Source organism: Dipodomys spectabilis, unplaced genomic scaffold (assembly GCF_019054845.1).
Source record: "Dipodomys spectabilis isolate Male_0828 unplaced genomic scaffold, ASM1905484v1 ptg000138l, whole genome shotgun sequence".
NCBI lineage: Eukaryota > Metazoa > Chordata > Mammalia > Rodentia > Heteromyidae > Dipodomys > Dipodomys spectabilis.
The window spans coordinates 3010681-3035018 of NW_024870815.1; the positions used below are offsets into that span (position 1 = coordinate 3010681).

At 37.0% G+C, this 24338-nt stretch overlaps 1 protein-coding gene across 1 annotated transcript in view; it reads right to left on the reverse strand.

The window, feature by feature from the left end:
- Positions 1-1371: 1371 nt before the first annotated feature.
- Zfr (zinc finger RNA binding protein) overlaps positions 1372-24338 on the reverse strand; it is a 73625-nt gene continuing 50658 nt past the window's right edge. The window contains exons 15-20 of the mRNA XM_042690636.1: positions 21626-21767; positions 17009-17106; positions 16069-16164; positions 6178-6289; positions 5965-6062; positions 1372-2968 (exon numbers count right to left, since the gene is read on the reverse strand). Coding sequence (XP_042546570.1) covers positions 2789-2968; positions 5965-6062; positions 6178-6289; positions 16069-16164; positions 17009-17106; positions 21626-21767 — 726 coding nt within the window. The 3' untranslated portion in view covers positions 1372-2788. The remainder of the gene's footprint in view (positions 2969-5964; positions 6063-6177; positions 6290-16068; positions 16165-17008; positions 17107-21625; positions 21768-24338) is intronic.

Sequence of the window (24338 nt, forward strand, 5' to 3'; positions counted from 1 at the left end):
ACACTAAGATTCCATTTTCTTAGTGAATGACAATCAAGAAAACAACAAATTCCATCTAGGATGCATGGCACAAGGAACCTCATATACTGTTGACAGGAATATGAACTGGTGTAACCAATGACCATCGGTAATGGAGGTTCCTCAAAAAAAACCAAAAACTAAAAGGAGACCTACTTTGCCCTTGCTATACTTCTATTGAGCATATATCCAATGGTATATATAAATCAACATTAAAGGAAGATACCTGCATACCCATGTATTACTGCAGCATTATTCACAACAGCCAAAAGCTGTGGAATAAGCTGAGGAGCCTAGTTAACTTATGAATGGATACCACGGAATATAACATAGCTACAAAGAAAAAAAAAAAGTCATTTGCAGCAAATGTAGAGCAACACATTGAGCAAGATATACTGAGCTCAAAAAGCCAAATTGCTTACTTGTGAAAGCTACATATATTCAGGTACATATATACACAAACTTACACACACACATGCATACAGAGAACATGATTCTAACTATGGGACTGTTTAGAGGAATGAGGGTAAATAATTTCAAAATATATTGAAACTATATCAAGATGCCTGTATCTCTATATATATCAAGATATCAAGAAATCTCAATGAGAGCTACTGATCAACATAGAGTGGGGGAAAAAGCAAGCAATTCTGACCAAAATATAATCTACGCATATCTGAAATACCACTGTGAAATTCCTTGGTATAATTAATACACCCTTTAAAAAAGGGAAAGAAAAAACAGATTGCATTGGGCAGGGTACCTGTTGTGAGTGGAAAGGCTAACAGAGTGAATGAGGATGAATATACTTAAAATGCTTGACTTGCATGCATGCAACAATCAAATCTGTTGAAACTGCTTTTAAGTAAAGGCAAGGAGGATAAGGGAGAGTGAGAGAAGGAATGAATTTGGTTGGGATATGGTATGGTATGGAATGTCAAATGACCCCTATATATACCATGTATGCTGATTAAAAAAATCATACTCCCAAAGACCTAGCACAGTGTCTGAATGTGAGTGTACAATAAACTTGAGAAAAAAAATCTAAAAGTTTACCAGATGACTAAATAGTTGAAGCTTAAAAGGAAACAAAGATTAAAAATATAAAATAATAGCAATTTTAAAGGGTAATGGTTACACAGTATCAGAAATATTTGGGAGAAAAGTCTAAAAAGTCTTCAATTCTGTTTTCTCATTTATCTGTTACAATTATCTGGACCTTTATAAATCTAGGGGTAAGATTCTGATTCTAGGAAAAAACCCTGCATGAATACAGTACTGAGTTATACAATTTTCTAGAATTCTGTGTGTAAGCAATAAACATTTGCTAGGAGTAAAATATATAGAACCCAGTAAATTTGAATATAGTTTTACTGAAATGAACTCATTTCAAAACAAAAGTAGTTAAGTTCTAACATAATACATGTTAAGTCATTATATGAATTTAAGTTTTTATTTACGTATTTCACTGTAGTGCTGTGACAACAAAATGACATCTGTGTACCAGAGCATACATACATTAACAGTAAGATGTAATTCCCCATTACACCACTGTTATATTAAGCTTCTTTGTAGGAGACATAAGCATGTAAGATGGCCACACCAAATAAATTTCTGCTTTTTTTCCTTTAGATAATCTTAATTTTTCCTCAATAATACTTTGTCAACTTTACTGTTAATAGACTTGAATTACCTGGGTAATGGGGATGTGTGTGGGGGAATCATTCAACTATGTTTTACTGTAATAGTTGCTAGAATAATCTCACACACACATCAATAAAGAACGGTCACCATAATTAAGGGCTAATTATTGTTGTTAGTTACACAATGATAAAGTTCTTTTCAAAATAATAGCCCACTTATATGTGAAAAATGTCCTTTCCACTTATACAGAAGAAAAAATATTCAGAAAGTTATTTTTGGCCTTGCTATGTCAAAAAGTCAACTGTACAAAGATCTACGTGTTAAACCTAAAACTGTAATTTTAAAAGTCTATTAAAAACAAAATGTCATGCATTTTTATTATCAATTATGCAGAGGCTTTAAAACTGTTGCAAGACCATATAGTATATATTAGCTTTTATACTGCTAATGCACAACTAACAGCAAACTTGATTAGATTAACAGAAATCTGTCTTAATTACACCTTTATATATCACACTAGAGACAAATGCCACAAGATCTGCAGAAAAATTCAGTTCTGAGCACTTAAATGGCAGGGTAACTTTTGTGTTGTAATCCTTCACATATAGAGTAACAAAAGAAAAAAATTCTGCAGTTTCACGTTACAAAAAAACGTACTGCTGTAAAATATTAAAGGGTAAGGTTATCATCTATAACACAAAGTAACTTACAACTAGTGTCAAAAGGCAAACAAAATCTTCTAAATGAAAGTATCAAAATACACAGAGCAACAGAAGCACAAATCCTGCATTAAATACAGTAAAGATTTAATAAGACAACACACTAGTTAATAAAAAACACAAAAATATGGGTAGCTAGGGCAACTAGTAAATAAGATCAAAATAATGGGAAAAATTGGAACCATTGTTATTCCCTTGTCGGAGTACAATTTTTTTTGATGGGGTCTCTTTCCATTCATATAATACCTAGGACTGTACACTAAGTTTTTTGTCATAGAAAAACTTGGTTCTTCCATGAAATTCTTTAAATTCTTGATAAACTTTTCAAAGCAGGTATTATTCTGAATGGAAAATAACCAACAACAAACCGGCACCTGTTTTTAACACTGAAGATTTACAGAAACTTTTTAAAAGTTATCATAATCTTTTTTGTCTTTTTTCCCCTCTGCTTCAAATCCATCAACTCCATCACTATCCCGTCTTCGTTTCCTGTTGTTGTGGATGTTGAAACGCTGGCTCATTTGTGGTAATGGATCCATGCCTAGAACTTTGTGTATCTGGCGGAATGCAAGGAGTCTCAATGCAAACTGCAACAAACAATATAGTTAATGTAAAAATCAAACACTAACATTCATAACCTTACACCAACAGTAATAAGCAAAATAGTATGCTCATGGAAATACAATCAATTAGAATGAGTAAGAAGTTTCATAACTAATTAATCAGAACTGAAAGCTCTATGTTCAGAATCCACATGTGAGGTCATGTGCATTTTCAAAAACATTATAAATATAGTATTAAAAGTCACTGGATGGAAGCTGAGTACAACACTCTCGTGCAACAGTACATAGAGAAAAAGAAAAGGTGTATTCCATTCAGTTTTCTCTTCTGTTGATATGTTCCCATTTTTTTGCTGTGGGTGCTCATATGTACAGGCTCACAACATGTGTTGAAAATATAGTCCCCAGTTTTAATCCTCAGCAGAAGCACATATTAACCTATCAACAGAACTAATAGCCAAAATAACCCCTCATTATTTTGTAAGGTAAGGTAAAAGTAAACATTGTATTGAGCAACACCAATTGATTCTGTATCTCTACAACAAAACCACCCTATCTCATTTTTTCCCCCACTAAAATTCTTTTTTTGGTGGGGGGGGTCATGGGGCTTGAACTCTGGGTCTGAGTGCTGTGTCCCTCAGCTCTTCAGCTCAAGGCTAGCACTCTACCACCACTGGAGCCACAGTGCCTCTTCCATCCCACTAAAATTCCTGAATTTTTTTTTTTTTTTGGGTCCAGTCGTGGGGCCTGAACTCTGGACCTGGGCGCTGTCCCTCAGCTCTTCAGCTCATGAGCCACAGCACCACTTTCGGCTTTTTCCTTTTTGCTTATGTGGTGCTGAGGAATCGAACCCAGGGCCTCATGCATGCAAGGCAAGCGCTCTACCACTGAGCCACCTTCCCAGCCCCCCCCACTAAAATTCTTAAGACTTAAGAATTAGATTAATTTGCTTGTGTTATTTGCCATAAGCAATCCTTTTTACGGTCCTTGAGCCTTTCTGTGTTCAAGTCAAGTGCTCTATCCCTTGAACCACAGCACTGTGGTTCACTTTCGGCTGTTCTGTGTATGTGGTACTGAGGAACTGAACCAAGGGCTTCATGCATGCTAGGCAAGCACTCTACCACTATGCCACATTCTCAGCCCCACCATAAGCAATCTTAAAAGTGCACTGTTACTGTAGATCATTTTCAATGAGTCTAAGCTGTTCCCCAACAGAGGACAATGCACTTGCCTCAGCTCACAAACAAAATTCTATTTTCATGGCACTACCATACCCAACTCTTGTCTTTTTATTATGAAAAGGGCTATTATTAGTTATTATTTAAATCATATACTCATGCTAATTAATGAGAGAAATTTACTAAGCTTACTATACTATGGCCAATAATTTGGTAACACTCCTAGAAGCTATATGCTTTACTTTTGCAATTTAGTTTTTTCCAATGTGTTACTAAAAACTGAGTGATACACTGTCGAGCTTATTCAGATTTCATCAGTTATGCATGCAATTTGGGGTATATATGTACAGACCTTTTCCATTTTTCACATGTGCAGCCTTATATTTATAATCTTAATCAAAATACTGAATTGTAGCACTATCACAACCATTCCCTTTTCCTAACCCTAACTTTTAGGAATCACTAATCTGTTGTCGTCTTCTTTACAATTCCATGAATGTTATATGAATGTAATTATGAACTCTTTCATTTTCTTCAAGGTAACTTTTAAAAAAGCATTTTTTCCAACTATGAAAGTTTGTTTACTTTCTCACCTAACAATTTACTCTAAATCCATTACGTTTCAAAAATGAAATTATCTTTAGCAGTAGAGGCAATAAACATGAATTTAAGCCTAATAACTAGTATCTATTTTAGAGTGGATTATTGTTGTTCACAACAAATATATCTTTTCTTCCCTTTTTAGTATATTTCTGGAACCCTAAGATTCTAGCTAGTTAATTTGAATACCCCCATTCATTTTTTTCACCATTATTCTTACAATAGGATTGGTAAGTAATAATGGTAATAATATTCCTAACATTTAAGACCCTTCCATGTATCAAGGGGTATATGGTATACACATTTATTCATTTAATCCTCTCAACAATTTTGTTGAGACAGAACTGCTCAATTCCATTTTATAAATGGAATGGTAAAAGGGAAGAGTTGATAACCAAATATAGGGAGTCTGACTCTAGAGCTAATCCAATACCATACTGTACAGCAAAAGGAAAGGCTGAATTGTAACAGTAATATCTAAAACCACATAGTATTATCACTCACTTCTGTTTAACCAAGGGACATAAGACTTTCTGACCTAGTGGCTCATGCCTATAATCCTAGCTACTCAGGAGGCTGAGATCTGAGAATTGCAGTTCAAAGCCAGCCCAGGCAGGAAAATTGATGAAACTCTTATCTACAATGAACCACCCAAAAACCAGAAGTGGCGCTGTGGCTTAAGTGGTAGAGCCCTAGCCTGGAGCTGAAGAGCTGTGGGACAGTGCCCAGGCCTCAGAGTTCAAGCCCCATGACTGACAAAAAAACAAAAATAAATATAATCCCCAAACCTAGTACTTATTATTTAATGACACTAAAATTATTAATATGTATGGCACGCATAATTAAATAATATACTAATAAAAATCTATTTCAAGGTCAGTCTTTTAATACCTTCTCTAAAGGTTTACATACCAAAGTAGTAGAATAATGAAAAATATACAACCCCTACCCCTCTCCAATTTTAAGGGCAGTAATCCAAAGTTTGGTGAATAAAAATTTTATTACCTGCCTAGTGCTGGTGGCTCACACCTGTAATCCTAGCTACTCAGAAGGCTGAGATCTGAGATGGCTGCTCAAAGCCAGCCCAGGAAGGAAAGTCTGAGACTCTTATCTCCAATGAACCACAAGAAAACCAGAAGTGGTGCTGTGGCTCAACTGGTAGAGTGCTTGCCTTGAGCTGGAAAGCTCAGGAATAGTGCCCAGGCCCTGAGTTGAAGACCTATGACAAAAAAAAAATTCTATTACCTGTGCACTGGATGTAATGTCTTCCCGCTGCTGGTCAGTCATTGTTGCCAATGTATCAAAGGGATCCTTTTCACAAGGATCCAAAAGTCCAGGGCTACCTATAACAATCACCAGGAAATAAAAGCATCAGCATTATCCATTTCCAAAAGTCCTTATTCAACTATCAAGCAAACAAATTTTGTTTTATTTTATTAAAAACAAAATAAAACTTACCTTTAAGAATAATCCCTGAAGAAATACATTCAAATACTCTTCTAAGAGCATCCCCAGGGCTCTGAGGACTAGAAGCACTACTAATTGCTTTCTCTACTAATAACTCCATAGCCTACGAAGAACATAAAGAAAGAAATTGTGTAACAACAAACATCAGAATCACAACTTAAGAGGAAGGTCACACACACACAGAGAAAATAAAAATCATGAAATTCTGTTGAATCAAAACCCCTTTGTATAATTATTTAAAGACTAAGTAAAAAAATCATGAAATGGAAACAAGGGGTTGGAGACGCATGGCTGTAGTACTGCTTGATGCCACTTCAAGAGTAGCTAGGCAACATAGCAAAACCCTGTCAAAAAAAATAGGGGCTGGGAAGGTGGCTTGGTGGTAGAGAGCTTGCCTTGCATGCATAAGGCTCTGGGTTCGATTCCTCAGCACCACATAAGCAGAAAAAGCCGGAAGTGGTGCTGTGGCTCAATTGGTAGAGTGCTAGCCTTGAGCTGAAGGACAGCACCCAGGCCCAGAGTTCAGGCCCCATGACTGGGAGGGAGCGAGGGAGGGAGAGAGAGAGAGAGGAAAACGATGGCAATAAATCCATCCATGTGGTGGTATAAGCTGAGGCGGCAGCAGGAGAATTACAAGGTGGAGGCCTGCCTGGTCTATACTTGGAGCTCTTATTTAAAAAATAAATAAAAATTAACAGATTGGTGTCTATTTTTAATTATTGTTGTCCTTTACCATAAAAAATGATTGGTCTTAAAATTCTTTAACTATTTAGGTCTCATACACATTTGTTCTTTGATACCTCAGATGGATGATGGTACAGAGTTCAGGTAGAACAATATTCTATTCAGAAGACTTTTTTGCTCCCTTTTTTTACAGGGTCTTGCTAATAAAGTGCAGGGTGGCCTGAAACGTGCCATCTTCCTGCCTTAACATCCACTGTGCTGGAATCACAGGCATATGTCTCCATGTCAGGCTATTTTTTATTTACAAACAGTGGTTATTTTTGTTTTTCTTTTGGTAGTACTGGGGGCTTGAACTCAAGGCCTTATACTTGATAGGCAAGTGCTTTGCCACTTGGGCATGCATATCCTTAGTCCTCTAAACTTTCGTTTCATGAATACTCAGTTCTATTATCTCTCAGGAAGGCATAAATTATACTCTCAATGCAAATTACACTTGTAAGATTAAAAAATCAAAAAAGACTAAAAGTATGGATTTAAAATCAACAAATCCATGATGTGCTTTTAGGGTCTCTTTTTAGAAAAAAATGTTTTCATTAAAATTTTTTTTAAGCTTTTTAATTTGTAAAAGATCACTCTTTTAAATATACAATTTGGTGGTTTTCAGTATACTTAGAAAATTGTTCAGCTATGATCGCAAATACCAAAATGTATCATCGGAAAAGACATCTCACTCACATTCTTCTTTTCCTTCTCTTGTTTCCATCCAACATTGACACTCACCAAATTACTTTCAATGTCTAAAGATTTGCCTCCTCTGGATATTCATACAAATATAATCATGTAAAGTCTGGCTCCTTGCACATAGCATAACTACTAAGCTATTACTTACATTTTATTACTTTTTTGCCAGTCCAGGGGCTTAAACTCAAGGCCTGGACGCTGTCCCTGAGCCAATTTGTGCTCAAGATTAATGCTCCACTGCTTGAGCCACAAGTGCCGCTTCCAGCTTTTTTGGCTAGTTTTTTAGAGGTAAGTGTCTCATAGGACTTTTCTGCCTGGATTGGCTTCAACCCTTGATCCTCAGATCTCAGCTTCTTGAGTACCTAGGATTACATGTGTAATCCAGCACCTGGCTTTACTTACATTTTAAATAACAACTGTAAAAAAAGTACCTTAAAGCTAAACTTGGAGCTACAGTAAACTTCTTAAGGTGATTCATAAGCTGAAAACCCCATATTTATACATTTAAAAGTACACAGATTAATAGACATAAAACTATTCACTCCAGGGCCATTTCTCAGAATCTCAATAGACTGCTTCTAAAATGTTTAGACACATAGAGATTGCAGTCTCAAATTAGAAGTACATTCTAAGAGATAGGACTTATAGAAACAGCTGAGCAAATGGGTAGAAGCATTAGACTGAAAAATATTTTGAAAATGAGTATTTATAATGATAAATAATAAAAACGAAAAAAATTAGAGTTTAGTTTACTCAGTTAAGAATTTAGGAAAGAGGCTGGGAATGTGGCTTAGTGGTAGTGCTCACCTTGCATGTATGAAACCCTGGGTTTGATTCCTCAGTGCCACATAAACAGAAAAAGTCTGAAGTGGCGCTGTGGCTCAAGTGGAAGAGTGCTAGCCTTGAGCAAAAAAGCAGCTCAGGGACAGTGCTCAGGCCCTGAGTTGAAGCCCCAAGATTAGCCAAAAAAAAAGAGCTTTACTTGAACCATACTCTAAGCCTTAAGTTGTTTTTTTAAAATGTCACTTAATGGTTTTAATGTTTTCTTGCTTGAATTCAGGTCTTTGTATTTGTTAAGGAAGGCAAAGATTTTACATTTTAAGCATAAACTTCATTCGCTATGTTTAAAGCTCTATTTGTATGGAACATATTTTTTGGACAAATTATTTTAAGATGTCAAAATACTATAATATGTAAGATGTTTGAGGATAAGGTCAGTGTTTACATTTTGAACCACCTTGGCTAGCTTAATTTCCAGCATACAATAAATACTAAATAAATGTTTATGAAGTAGATGCCAGGCATCTGTGTAATCTTTGCTACTAAGAAGGTTGAGATCTGAGGACTATAGTTAGAAGCCATCCAGGGCAGGGAAGTCTGTGAGACTCTTTTAACTACTCAAACAGCCAGAAGCAGAGCTGTGGCTCAACTGCTAGCTATGAGGGGAAAAAAAAAAATCTCAGGGACAGCACTCAAGCCCCAGTTGAAGCCACAGGACCAACTACATATGTGTGTGCTTGCATGAGCATGCAAGCACACACACATTTATAAAGTAGAATTATTTTTAAAGACTTACAAAACACTAATAACTCAGTGACAGAAATAAAGAGCAATCACTAACACTGATTTGCTTAAATTCAAAAGTGACATTAAACATGCCCATTTCATCTTTTACTTCATGCTTTTAGAGAAAGCTAATGCAAAGAACCTTGGAGCCTAAAGCTGCTTAAAGACACTCTCCATATTCTATGATTAATATTTGTTTCAATTTTCCTTTCTAGCACTGGCAGATCAAACCCTGTATGTGCCAGATAAGCTGTCTACTTGAGCTCCATCCACACAGCTCAATTCTTGCTTTAAAAATCTTTAAGTGTTATTTTTTTTCCTTTCCATCTCCAGTAGTATAAGTAATTCCTACTAAGTAGCAGGTACTAAGCATTTAAGTACACATTTTCATTTGATTTTAACTAGACACTATTACTACACCACAATTTTAAACAAGTTAAAAAATAGGCATCTTTCCATTAATAGCTGATTCACATAGAAATCTCTAGTTTCCTTGATTATTGTTTCTAGCTCTGCTAAACAGCTATGTTAAAAAGAAAACACTTGCTGAGCTTGTGGTAATACATTTTCATTGGTGGGAGTTTAATTCAGTAAAATCTTTCCAGAGGGTAACTGGCAAGCTCTATCACCAATGAAAAAAGCACATACTAAGTAAACCAAGCAGTGTTAGTTCTAAGGCTTTACAAAAGGGCTGTTAAACACACACTCATATGTGTGCATACATACACAAAAGCCTGGCTGTTGTTCATTTCTAACAGTTCTAGTTAAATAGTAATAGCAGTTATCTTCTTTATCATCATAGTCATGATCATTTACTGACTAACTACCACTCACTAATTTCTGCCTTTAAGTCTTCACTGATCAACTTAAATTATCACTATCACTTTCTGGAGGCAATCAGGACTACTATTAAAGATGACAAATACTAATATGCGCATGCAACTGCCATTTTTAGGTCCAACTGCAGAAAGCTGCATTTTTCTAATATACACATACAGTGTACCTTAATTTCATATGAAATGACAGGGCTAAGCTGTTATGACTTAAGTGGAAATTTTTTTATTTTTGGTGATTTGAAAATTTAAATAGGTTGGGGGGGATTTTTTGGGGGGGGAGGGGTCCGGTCCTGGGGCCTGAACTCTGGGCCTGGGCACTGTCCCTCAGCTCTGCAGCTCAAGGCTAGTGCTCTACCACCTAAGCCACAGCGCCACTTCTGGCTTTTTTTTCTTTTTGCTTATGTGGTGCTGAGGAATCGAACCCAGGGCCTCATGTATGCAAGGCAAGCGCTCTACCACTGAGCCACCTTCCCAGCCACCTGGGGGGGGGGGGAGGGGAGGTTTAAAGGGTAGCTAAATACTGAATTTTATTTTTACACTAAATGAGTTGATACTATCCACATATAATTTGCTGATTCTTCTTCTTGCTAAGAGAATGTTCTCTGCTCTAAGGTTCATTTAAAAAAACTGAGGTATACTTCAAAATGTAAAATTAACCATTTTAAAGTAATCAGTGTTTAGTACATGGACTATGCTGTGTAATCATTATCTATACTTCTAAAACATTTCCATCACACTAAAGTAAACTTCCTACCTAGCAACCAGTCTGTTCTCCTATAGACATATACATTCTGTTTCTATGCATCCATTTATTCACATTATTTTATATAAATGGAATCATATGTAATCATTTTGTCTGTATTTTTCATTCATCATGTTCTGGTGATTCATCTATACTGTGTGACAAAAAATTCTGTTTTGTATAAAATGCTTCTGAACTAACAAAAGTTTATAAAAATACCTAATAAAAATTTTAATCCTATGCCTTTAAAAAATCCTGGAGGGGCTGAGAAGGTGGCTTGCCTTGCATGCATGGAGACCCTGGGTTCAATTCCTCAGCACCACATAAGCAGAAAAAGCCGGAAGTGGCACTGTGGCTCAAGTGGCAGGGCACTAGCCTTGAGCTAAAGAGCTGAGGGACAGCACTCAGGCCCCATGACTGACCAAAAAAAAAAAAAAAAATCCTGAATACTAAAACACTAATTTTGATGCCAAACTATCTTTATAAAAACTCCACCTTCTTTTTTATACTTCTTTTGTTTGGGGGACCAGGGAGTGTAGTTGTTACTAGGGTCTGAACTCAGGACCTGCCTGGGTGCAGTACTCTATCTCTTGAGCCCTAGGCTCCAATTTTTGACATTTTGTTGGTTAAATGGGGATAAATCTCAAAGATTTTCCTGCCTGGGCTGGTTTTGAACTGTGATCCTTTAGATCTCAGCCTCATAAAGTAGCTAGGATTACAGTTGTGAGCCATATGTGTTTATTTATTTAGTTCACCAGGAATTCAGGATAAAAAAACTTGAAGGTAAACTACCATTTCAGTGTACACTGCAATGGTAAAAGAAAGGTCATAAAAACAAGCATGTTTAAATTATTTATTCAAACCAAATGATAGGCATGCTAAACAACACTGATGATAACTCTCACTGGCTCATGTTTATAATCCTTACTCAGAAGGCTGAGATCTAAGGATCAGTTCAAACAAATGTAAGTAGAAAAGTCTGTGGGACTCTATCTTCAATTAGCCAGCAAAAAGCCAACCAAGACTTATGTAACTGTAACTACTCTATATATTTCCTTAAAAAGAAAAAAGCCAATCCAGACCCCAAGGCTCTGAGTTCAAGCCCCAGTACCAGCACAAAACAAAAAACAAAAAAGCCAAAACACACCCCCAACCAACCTGAAGATAATGAAGTTCCAAAAAATTTCAGTGTTCTTTCATGAAAACCAAGAAGAAAAGTTAAGTTAAGCCACGTGCAGGTGGCTCACGGCTGTAATCCTAGCTACTCAGGAGGCTGAGATCTGAGGATCGCGGTTCAAAGCCTGCCCAGGTAGGCAAGTCCCCGTAAAACTCTTTTTTTTTTTTTGGGGGGGGGGGGAGGGAGGGGGAGGCAGTCATGGGACCTAAACTCTGGGCCGGGTGCTATCCCTCAGCTCAAGGCTAGCACTCTACCACTTGAGCCACAGTGTCACTTCCGGCTTTTTTCTTTTTGCTTATGTGGTGCTGAGGAATCGAACCCAGGGCCTCAGGCATGCAAGGCAAGCGCTCTACCACTGAGCCACCTTCCGAGACCTCCCCCCCGCCCCCCACGGTGAAACTCTTATCTCCAGTTAACCATGAGAAAACCAGGAATGGCACTGTGGCTAAAGTGGTAGAATATCAGCCTTAAGCTGAAGAGCTCAGGGACAGCGCCCAGACTCAGAGTTCAAGCCCTATGACTGACAAAAAAAGAAAAAAGAAAAAAAATTTACTGTTTAAGTGACAACACAACCTACTCTCAAGATCACTTGCACCAAAACTTGACTATAATCAAGAAATATAATACAATGCACAGCTACAGCTGCCAGACAAAAATAAGGCTAGTAAGAAATTATTTCTAAGAAATCAAATGCTTATTCTGTTTGGGTGACATTCAGGTGGATCCTACAAGGCAATGCATTAGAGTTCACGAATATTACTCGAGCTGAAAATGTTAATTATGCACACATCTAATCAACAGTAATAATAAGCAGATGCATGGCTAAAATGCAGATAAAAGAAAAAATAAGGTAAGATTTTCCCAAAGACAGAGAAAAATTAACATCAATTATGATTTTACAGCCAGGTGCTGGTGGCTCACAATTGAACTGCTGGAAATTCAGGAGGCTGAGATCTGAGGATCGAGTCTGAAGCCAACCCAGGCAGAAAAATCTAAGAGACTCTTATCTCCAATTAACCAGCAAAAAGCTGAACAAAGAGTTGTGGCTCAAGTAGTAAAGCACACCCTTGCGCAAAAAAGCTAAGGGACTAGCAACTCAGGCACTGAGGTCAAGCCTCAAAACTAGCACAGAAAAAAAAAATCAACAGATAAGTGGATAAAGAACATGTAGTAGGACATGGTGTTGTAGCTCAAGCAGTAGAGCTCTCACACCTTGAGCTGAAGAATACAGGGACAGCGCCTAAGCCCAGAGTTCAATTCCCATGACCAGCCAAAACAAACAAACAAAAAGAAAATGTAGCATATATTAGTTAAGGGCTGAGAATGTGGTGTGGTGGTAGAGTGCTTGCCTAGCATGAATGAAGGCATGGGTTCGATTCCTCAGTACCACATAGGGACAGATGTGGCACTGTGGCTCAAGTGGTAGCTTTGAGCAAACAAAAGCTCAGGGACAGTGCCCAGGCCTTGAGTTCAAGCCAAATAAACAAAAAATCTAACAACAACAAAACCCCAAAGAGGTTTGTCAGTAAAAGATACAGAAACAGAAGCAATAGTGCTGGAGGTCTAGATCATTGTAGCCTTGCCTTGGATGTTCGGGCTCTTAGTTTGTTCCCATATTCTGCCACCAAACCAAATCAAACCAAACCAAAGCAAACCAACCAATCAAGCAAATGAACAAGATAGCAAGAAACCAGGAAAAGCAAAAGAAAAGCAAGAAGCCGGGTACTGGTGGTTCACGCTTGTAATCCTACCTACTCAGAGAGGCTGAGATCTGAAAATCACAGTTCAAAGCCAGCCCAGGCAGGAAAGTCCCCGTGAGACTCTTATCTACAATTAGCCATGAGAAAACCAGAAGTGACACTGTGGCTCAAGTGGTAGAGCTCCAGCCTTGAGCTGAAGAGCTGAGGGACAGTGCCCAGGCCCAGAGTTCAAGACCATGACCAACACCAGCAACAAAAATAAAACAAAAGCAAGAAAACACAAACCCACAAACATGTATGATACATATAAACACATACAAACACACTTATAAAAACATAGCAAAGTGGTAAAATAACAAGTCTTTAAGCAGGAAGGGCTTCACTTATTATTTTGTACCACTCCGCATTACTGAATATCCAAACTACACATTATTTTGTTACTACCTATGAACTTCTAAATTTTCCCAACTATATACATTTTTAAAAAGTCAACAGAAGGGGCTGGGAAGTTGGCTCAGTGGTAGAGTGCTTGCCTTGCATGCCTGAGACCCTGGGTTCGATTCCTCAGCACCATATAAGCAAAAAGAAAAAAGCCGGAAGTGGTGCTGTGGCTCAAGTGGTAGAGCGCTAGCCTTGAGCTGAAGAGCTGAGGGACAGCGCCCAGGCCCAGAGTTCAGGCCCCACGACTGGACTCCCCCCCCCCCCCAAAAAACAAAAAAACAAAAAGTCAACAGAATCCTGAATAGGGGAATTATTAGTTCACTTTTTGTTTAACTCTCTATGTAAGAGGCAACTAGTTATCGCTGTTATAGTTTTAGAACATTAACTTTTCAGAAGAATAAGAAAATAGGAGGACAATACAGATATATATGAATAATTCCGGGACTGGGAAGGTGGTTCAGTGGTAGAGTGCTTGCCTTACATGCGTGAGGCCCTGGGTTCGATTCCTCAGCACCACATAAGCAGAAAAAGCTGGAAGTGGTGCTGTGCTCAAGTGGTAGAGCGCTAGCCTTGAGCTGCAGAGCTGAGGGACAGTGCCCAGGCCCAGAGTTCAGGCCCCACAACTGACCAAAAGAAAAGAAAAAGAACAATTCCTTTTTCTTTTTAGTAAATAGGATTGAGGTCAGAGAACTGCTCTTACTAAGCTGATTCTACCACAAGAGCCATACTAGCAGCTCTTTTGGCCTGTGTTATTTTTTGAAGTGTGAGCAGGGCTTTGATTTTTGCCTGGGACCAGCCTGGACCATGAGCCTCCTACTTATGTACCTTGTGTAGCTGGGTCTGTGGTACCATACCCACTTTGTACTGGTTGAAATTGGGGGGAGGGGTCTCATAAACTTTTTGCCCACGATGGCTTTCAGTTAGGTACCTCCAGGTCTCAGCCTAATTCTTTTTTCTTCCTAATTTCTTTCAGGTTATCAGGGTTTGAGCTCAGGATTTTGCACTTGCTCCATGTGGGTTCCATCTCTGAAACATGCCTCTAGCCCAGCTTTTTTTTTTTTTTGGGTCTGGTCGTGGGGCTTGACTGTGGGCCTGGGTGCTGTCCCTCAGCTCTTCAGCTCAAGGCTCGCGCTCTCCCACTTGAGCCACAGCACCACTTCTGGCTTTTCTTTCCTGCTCATGTGGTGCTGAGGAATCGAACCCAGGCCTCATACATGTAAGGCAAGCGCTCTACCACTGAGCCACTTTCCCAGCCCTGAGCCCAGCTTTATCTTACTGCTTATTTTGGAGATGAATCCCAGTTTTCTGCTTAGAGTGACTTTCAAACCACCTCCTGAGTAGCTAGTATTACAGGTGTCAGTTATCCAGCACCTGCCCAGTATAATTCTTTTTGTTTGTTGGTCATGGGGGGCTTGAACTCTGGGCCTGAACGCTGTCCCTCAGGTCTACAGCTCAAGGCTAGTGTTCTACCACCTGAGCCACTGTGCCACTTCCGGTTTTCTGAGTGGTTTTTGGGAGATAAGAGTCTCACCGACTTTCCTGCCTGGGCTGGCTTTGACCCACCATCCTAAGATCTCAGCCTCCTCAGTAGCTAGAATTACAGGAGCGAGCCAACAATGCCCAGCTCTATGCGTGGGCCTGGGTGCTGTTCCTCAGCTCTTCAGCTCAAGGCTAGCACTCTACTACTTGAGCCACAGTGCCAGTGCCACTTCCAGCTTTTTCTGCTTATGTGGTGCTGAGGAATTGATTAAACCCAGGGCCTCATGCATGCAAGGCAAGTACTCTACCACTGAGTTACCTTCCAGCCCAGGGATATAATTCTTTGATTAGTAAATTCTGAGAAAAATGCAATATTCTAATATCCCCAGGATTTATTTAAAAAAATACCTTAAATTTAAATAAAAATAAACCTAAATAAAGTACAAGATAAAATTAGTGTAAACTCAAGAGGACAAAATGTTTATTTTCTACACCATGCAGTTTCATAATACTTACCCAGCTTGGAAAATCAGACCAAGTTGGAACTCGCTGGCAGAGGTCTCGAAGAATACGTATGATTATCACACAGGACTGCAGACCATTAGCTCTAGCCTTGAGGGCAACACAAAAACCAACTGAGTTAACCTTAGAAGTATTGAAAATATCCCTTGATGAAAGAAAGTTAAAATACCACTGTCCAATGGAAGCTCAAATAAAAACAAAAATGACACTTGAATTGGACTCAATGAGCTGCCATTTACAGCAGTATTTTATGCCAGTTAGTATTTAAAAGCTGGTATTTAGGCCAAAGTAAACAGATTATACAAGAATAATATTTCTTGATCCCCTGTGAACCTTGACCTGTATTCATTTAAAACAGTAAACTTTAGAAAAAAAATCTGCCTACATTAGAAGAAAAGTTAAAGAGCTAAAAAGTTTGTCTAGGGACTGAAAGGTTAAGGAAATCTGTTTGGTTTCCCTTCTGTGCCTTTGCAAGACTGCAAAGTCACTAAACCAAACAGCCGCTTCCTCACCTTTCATTCCCTACACTTGGAACTCAGAGAAAGGGGGTAAATCTTAACTATACACAAAGCTTTAAACACATATTCTATTATTTAAAGCAAAGTTAATCTGCAGCCTTATGGAATATACACAAACTTGTGATGCTCCTGGAACAAGTCAACTTTAAAATAGCCTCTAAAAATAAAAATAAAAATAAAAATAAAAAAGTCCCCAAACTACAAACACTCCCAAACCTAGGTTATTGTCAAATTAATAGTAACTGCAATATGCAGATCTTTAATACTCAACTTTCTAGGTTCACATATTTTCTGATATATAATTTAAAATAGTATTGCTTGGGCAATCTTTTGAAATGTTTAAGCACAGTTAAACATGTGGTACTGAACTACTCTCTCATAAGGCTACAAGAAAAAAGTAAAATGATGTTCCGAACCTGGAACCACTTAGCGTGGCGTAGAGCAGCCAGAGCGTCAAGGCATTTTTGCCTGTCCAAGACGTCCGGTGGGTCTTTCACCATACCCGAGGTTACATCTAAAATGGATTGAATTGGCAAAATGCAGTGAGGAATGGGTGTTTGACCAGGTGAGCAAGACACTTCCTTAAAGTAGCATCAGTGTCACATGAGCCATTTGAGTTTGTCAGAATTTTAATGTACCCAGAGAATTACTTTCAATAAATTCACACAATTCAACATGAGAAAAAAAAACAAGTTAATTTCCTAATTTAGTAATATAGTAAATGTTTTGTGGAAATATAAATCCCACCCACCTCATGAACCTAAAGGAAAGATAATTGGACACAGTGCACCAGCACAAATAGACAAGACAAAGGGAACACAAAAATCCACCTTAATAAATGAGAATGCACAATAAAACTAAGTTTGTTCAGTATTCTAGGTATCTCATAGGTTATTCTAGACCAATATAAACAAAGAACTAAAGATAAATATGGAATAACCAATACATTAAAAATCAGGAAAAGAAATCAAAGATGAAAACCTGGTATTTGAGAGCTTAAAGCTCTGTAAGAGAACTCATGGATTGTAAAGGAATATATAATGTCCTCTAAAACTCAAAGGTTTCATAAATATTCCAAATAATTAAAGAGTGAAATAAGAGCAAAACAGAAAGAAGCAACAGGAACTAGAAAGGAATCAAAAAGCATAATTCTTTGGTGATAAATTCTATGTAAGGCTTAAGTGGATTCAAACATAATAAATGAGCTACATAAAACTTGAGAAAATGCTAAACCAGGACAAGAAATTAAGTTTACATAAATTAAGAAATAAAAAGTCATTAAATAATGACTTTTTTGGGGTAGTTGTCTTGGGACTTAAACTTGGCACTTAGGCACTGTTCCTGAGCTATTTTGTTCAAGGCTAGTGCTCTCACTCTTTAGCCACATCTCCACTTCCAGCTTTTCAGTAATTAAATGGAAGTAAGAGTTTCATGTACTTTCCTGTCTAGGCTGGCTTTGAATTGCAAGCCTCAAATCTCAGCCTCCTGTGGAGCAAGGATTACTGACTGGCATTAGCTACTGTTGCCTGGAAGTAATGACTTTGAAGTGAAAAAGTCAAAGGGCAGCTGTATATTCATTCATCTAACCTCTATATTCACTCATCTAACCATATGTACAAAATATGCATAAATAAATATGACAAATTTGCTAATCAGACTATTCAACAAGCTTATTTTAAACATCGATTTTGATGATTTGTGGTATACTTTCTAAATATAGAATGTTGTATTAACTATTTAGTTTAACAGTGCTTTGGCTGAACAGCACCAAAATCGTGGGGCAGCTAGGATAATTCACTGAGTACTTCAAATCAATATGCAGAACCCAAAGAAATAAAATATAAAGATAAAGATGATTTTATTTTAAAAAGTACTAGCTGCAAATCTGGGCAAACTATTCAAATATCTATCTTATAAAAAATGTACATATAAAAAACTGAAAATTGTATTCCCTGCCTGTGCTTTCTCTTATTAGCTGTTATTTCTCAAATGATCAAATACAGATTTTTCAGAAGACCTGTAAGTCTTACAGTCAATCTAATTCAAAACTTCTAATATTCAACTAGAAATAAAGAAAAAGACTACTCTGAGATAAAAGGAAAGGGATGTAGGAAAGCACAGCTAAGAAGTTCAAAAAAGAAGAAAATTCCCCTAAACTACTCCCTCTCTCAGGCTTGCAGAACACATTCTGTATCTCTTGTTTTCATTACTTGCTAAACCTAGAATGCAAATAGGTGACAATGTGCAATCTCCTAAAAAAGTTTCTAAAATACCTAATGTTAAATCACAGTTTTACAATTTCCTCCAACTTTTTTAAATAAGGAAAATGGTTATTTTTTTTTTGGTACATAATCATTCACAGTGCCAGAATTTAAATCAATAATAGAAATTCTAAGTTGCCAAGACACCTATTGCAAGTTAAAAAATTGGAGCTTTAAGTAGCCAATTCCTGTTGAAATTAAGAGTGTGGATTTTTGTACCCATTTTTTACATTTCATGTAGATTAACCCCTTAGGTATATTGTGCTAAAATCAAACTCATTGCCTAAAACCCAGTTAATGAAACTAAACAAAAATCAGTTAATTTATGAACAAAATGCAAATTCTTATCCTACATGAATATATTTCACAAGTTTTAAGGGGTTAATCACCAATTAGAAGACATGCTGTGTCCACACTATTTTATGGTTAAAAGTTAATGGGAATATATTAATATGGTTATATAAAATATATAATCCACTGAACTATTTAAAATCTAGTGTGAACACTGCTCAATTCTAGAAGAGACAAAGACAAAACAAACAAAACAGCCACACAAAGGACAATAAATGCCAGACTCTGCATCCAAAATCCCTCCTTCAACAAATGGCAGATGTGACACTGAGCTTTTGAAAACCTTGGTCAAAAATCCTTCCGATGTCTTGGCAGCAACCCCTGACAGGAATCAATCCCCTCTGCTAGAAGGCTTTGGACCGGGCCTGATAAGCTATAGGTGGAAAAAAACACACAATACTTGATTTGCTTCAGAAAAGACTCTGTAGCAAGGGTTAGAGCATTTGAACATTTCAAGCTTTAAGTCAATTAAATGTTTGCTTAATGTTTAACTGTCAAACACAGTACCACAGAATAAATGCTATGTGTTTAACAGTTATTTGGACAGTTTAATCATTTCCTTTATTAAGTAATTTTTCATATCAAACAGGACCATTCTATATAACAAAGGCTACCACACTATGTGCAAATAGTACATCTCATGATTTACAATGATTCTTCCGGCAAAGCCTTCCTTACCCCCTTGTACTAACTCCCAAAGCAAGCTATAGGCTTTAAATGATTTTAAGACACAGAGCACTGAGAGCTGCAGTGAGAGAATACATACCGTTATTCTGCAGCAAGAAAGAAGGAATCTTCATAATGAAGCTAAAGACATTGTTTACTGCAGTTATCTGCAGCAAGGAACATTCTATCAATGCTTCGACACTTTGTACATCCAAGTTTCTAGCTCAGTGTCTTCAAGCAAAATATTTCAATTTTAGACTGATCATTTCCCTCATGATAATAGTTATGAAATCCAGAACAGTAATTCTAACTCAAGTCTGGGTCAGACAAAAATGTAATTTTGTTTCCTTTAGAAGGGATAGGTTTAGACTTTTATAACCAAATTGCTTGATGCTATACTAATTCAGCCTAAATATAATTGGACAAATACACTCAGTTAATAATATATGAGCATAATATCATACAACATATATCAACAATGATTCATATTGTGTCACATTAGACTTTTCAAAACTAAGTCAAGGCCCAGATGCTACATATAGCCTGGCCAGTTGACTCAGGACCTGTTTCTCCAGCAACACCCACATTCAGACCTCCAGTGGAATCTCATGCTCACATAAAAAAAAAAAGAAAATTTATTTTTAAGATGCAAAGCTTAAGATACAACATACAAATTCTATACAAATGGTGGGTATACAAAGTATGCAAAATTAGACATATTTCCCAATAACACTTTTTGGTTAAAATAATCTTTTCTTGGGTTTTCAGAAGCCCAGTGTCTGAAAAATTGCTTTGCTGTAAGAAAACAAATTTACAAGGGCTTTTCTACTCAAGCTATATCATATAGAAGTGTTAGTGTAGACTGTACCTGCAGATTGAACAAGAAGCATAACCAACATGAAAGGAAACAAAGTAAATTTTATCTGACCCATAAAGTAAAAGAACCAACATACTGCAGACACTGATCATGCTTTTGGCTTAAAAGCTTTTGAAGCTTTGAAAATGTTACAGAACAGTCCCTAAAGCAACATTGCTGGCACCAGGAGTTCATATTCTACAATTGTAAATAGGCTTAAAGAACCCTGAACTGTAATTATAACTCACTAATTATACCTAAATCATTTTTAAAAAATATTTCTAGTATATTACAGTGAAATGCCCAAATCTGTATCAGAATGCTCTGCATTGAACAAAGTGCTCTAAACCAAAGAGCAACCTCAGAGAACTAGAAATATTTACCTCACTACAAGCCAAATCCATGATTTTATACGTAACAATGCCTCTTAAAATGTGTTAAATATTTAGCCAATTTTGTTTGTGAAACTTCCATCTTTTTTTTTTAAAAGACAAGGTAAGACCAAGTTCTTTACAAAAGTTGTATTTGTGGCTTCTAGTTTACTAGCAAACATTTTTCATGTGTGAACTATGATAGTAAAAATAATTCTAAAGTTATTTTTTCCAGAAATCTGAGGTTAGCAAGAAAAGAAAAAAAATCAAGAAAAGCAATCACATAATGTTAATTAATACAAAGTACATCATTAAGAAGAGTATTTGTCGGAAATGATCTTCAGCAAAACTGGTTGTTCAGTATAAGTTAAATCTATCAAAATTCACATGTAATGCCAGCATGTTGCCTTCTAGGGCTTAATGCCTTCTTAAAGGAGTAGGTAGGTAAATGAAAACAAAACAAAAAAAACCCCAGCAACAACAAAAACCCAAATAATAGAATAGTAGAATGTTTAATGGCTTTCCAACCTCCTTCCCTCATGTTCTCTTCTCGAATGATTGGAGATGTCAGGGTGATAGTGACTTGCATTTTGGGTTCCACACATGAATTCAAAATTATTGCCGCTTCAGATACAGCACATTTTATGTCATACTTCTCAGGACTTATAACCTATGTAATAAAGATGATAAGAAATTAGTAAATCTGTTTTATTAATGGACAATTATGGTTTTTAGCTTCTTACTGTCTTAACTGTTCTATAAGGACTGGATACTACTTTACTTAAGACAAATTAAAGCTCTTGCTCTTCCTTAAGAATTCTTTGTTGAGCTAGTATTTACCGTTATTTGTATTATCTTGGTTATTTCTATGTGTGTGTGGTACATCTATCTTAAAACAAATTCTTAGGTTTAAAAAAAATTGCTATTACTCAGCTAGGCCCAGGGGCTCATGCCTATAATCCTAGCTACTCAGGAGGCTGAGATCTGAAGATCATGGTTCAAAGCCAGCCCCAGCAGGAAAGCCCCTATGAGACTCTTAGCTCTAATAAAACACTCAGAAAGCGGAAGTGTCACTGTGGCTCAAGTGTCAGAGTGCTAGTCTTGAGCACAGCACCAGGCCCAGAGTTCAAGCCCCACAACCAACCAATAAATAAATAAATAAAATTGCTATTACTCATTTCTCATATTTTCAGACAAAAAATACTTGCAACTGAAGAGTCACAATTCTTTTTCTACTGTACATTCTTTGTGACTCCAAGATTTATATCTTGCTAGGGAAGAAAAAAGTCCTGATCAGTAACTAGAAAAGCTAAGATTCACCACCATTTTGTAGATGTATAGTAAAACTCCAGTTTTACATAAAACAAAGGCCCTATACAGTAATTATATGTGTTCACAATATACCATCTAACTTAAATCTTTACTGATGATGTAAAGATGGGCAAAAAAGGGAACATAAATTATTCATGACACTTTTAAGGCTGGGAGGCAGTTAAGTCAGCTATATGAAGCAATTACAGTACTATGTTAATGTTAAATGTGATGAATTAACTTTTACTTGTTTAGCCACTTACCTAATAAGCAGGTATATTTTGAAAGAGTAATCAGCTTTTTTTTTGTTGGTTGTGGGGTTTGAACTTTGGGCCTGGGCCCTCTTCAGCTTAAGGCCAGCACTCTACCACTTGAGCCACGGCACTACTTCTGGCTTTTTCTGCTTATGTGCTACGAGGAATCAAACCCAGGGCCTCATGCATGCTAGGCAAGCACTCTACCACTGAGCCACCTTCCCAGCCCCAGAGCAATCAACTTTTGCATAACTCTTAATTATCTAGTTAGGATACAGTATTTCCTACTTTGGAGTTTTAATAAGTACTACAGTTAGAATTAAAATGTTTCTCAAAAACTTTATTTTTTCAAGATGCCCAAACTTTTCTGATAAATACATTACAATTTTTAAATTTTCAACTTTAAAAAATCTTTGGTATGGGCTGGGAAGGTGGTTCAGTGGTAGAGCGCTTGCCTTGCATGCCTGAGGCCCTGGGTTCGATTCCTTAGCACCACATAAGCAGGAAAAAAAAAAGCCGGAAGTGGCACTGTAACTCAAGTGGTAGAGCGCTAGCCTTGAGCTGAAGAGCTGAGGGACACAGTGTCCAGGCCCAGCGTTCAGGCCCCATGACCAGACCAAAAAAAAAATCTTTGGTAGAACTAAAAGGTAGTGCTCTATTAATTGTGTATTTCTACAAACCACTGAATATAGATAAAAGAAGTATTTTCCATTATTATAAACATTAGAAAACTGAAAATATAGCAATAACCTTATCTGTGGTTTTACTTCCCAAGTTTCAGCCATGTAAATAATTCAAGAGTATTAACAGCATGAGCCAAGGAGTAGCATAACCTTTATATGGTCATCCTTCCCTGAGAGACTTGGTACATGAAATCACATCAACAATGCCTAGTGTATCCATGTTATATATGCCACTTGTCCATTAGTAGCTGCTCCTTAGTGGCTGCCCAAGAAAGTCATTAGATTAGGGCCATATTATAGCAGTACTTGTGTTCAAGTAACTCCTATTTTTCTCTATAATAGTCCCAAAAGGACAGTAAAGTGTGTCAGTGGTAGGAGAGTGAATGAAGATGGTGAATGACGGTACATATAGTTAAAGTATAAATGTGTATGCATAGAAATAGAACATTGAAAGCTGTTGCAATTGTTTTGAGGGGTAGGGAAATGATGAAGAGGGATTGAAGGGATAAGACTAATGGGGTATGTGGTATGTATGTTTGAAAATATCACCAAACTACCCTGTAACAATTAATTTAATGCTAATTTAAAAAACACAAAATTAAAAAAAAGTATTTAAATAAGCAAGATGTTCATAACCTTACACACACACACACACACACACACACACACACACACACACAAGCTTTGTTACTTACACACACACACACATACCATACAGCTTTGAACTACCTTCTTATGATTTAAATCTTTGGGAAAGGAAAAATAGAGGGCATATACTATGATTTTAGATTTTTAAATAAATTATCAAAATGGCTTCATATCAAGCGCAAGCAACTATGAAACCTAAAAAGACAAAGTAGAAAATGGTTTCACCAGTTGGTACAATAAAAAAACTCAGTATGAAAAGTCAAGCCAAAAACTGAAAATCTGTCTGAGGTTTAAAGTGAAGCACAGTTAGTTCTGCCAAAAAAGAGGTAAATTTAACATTTCCAT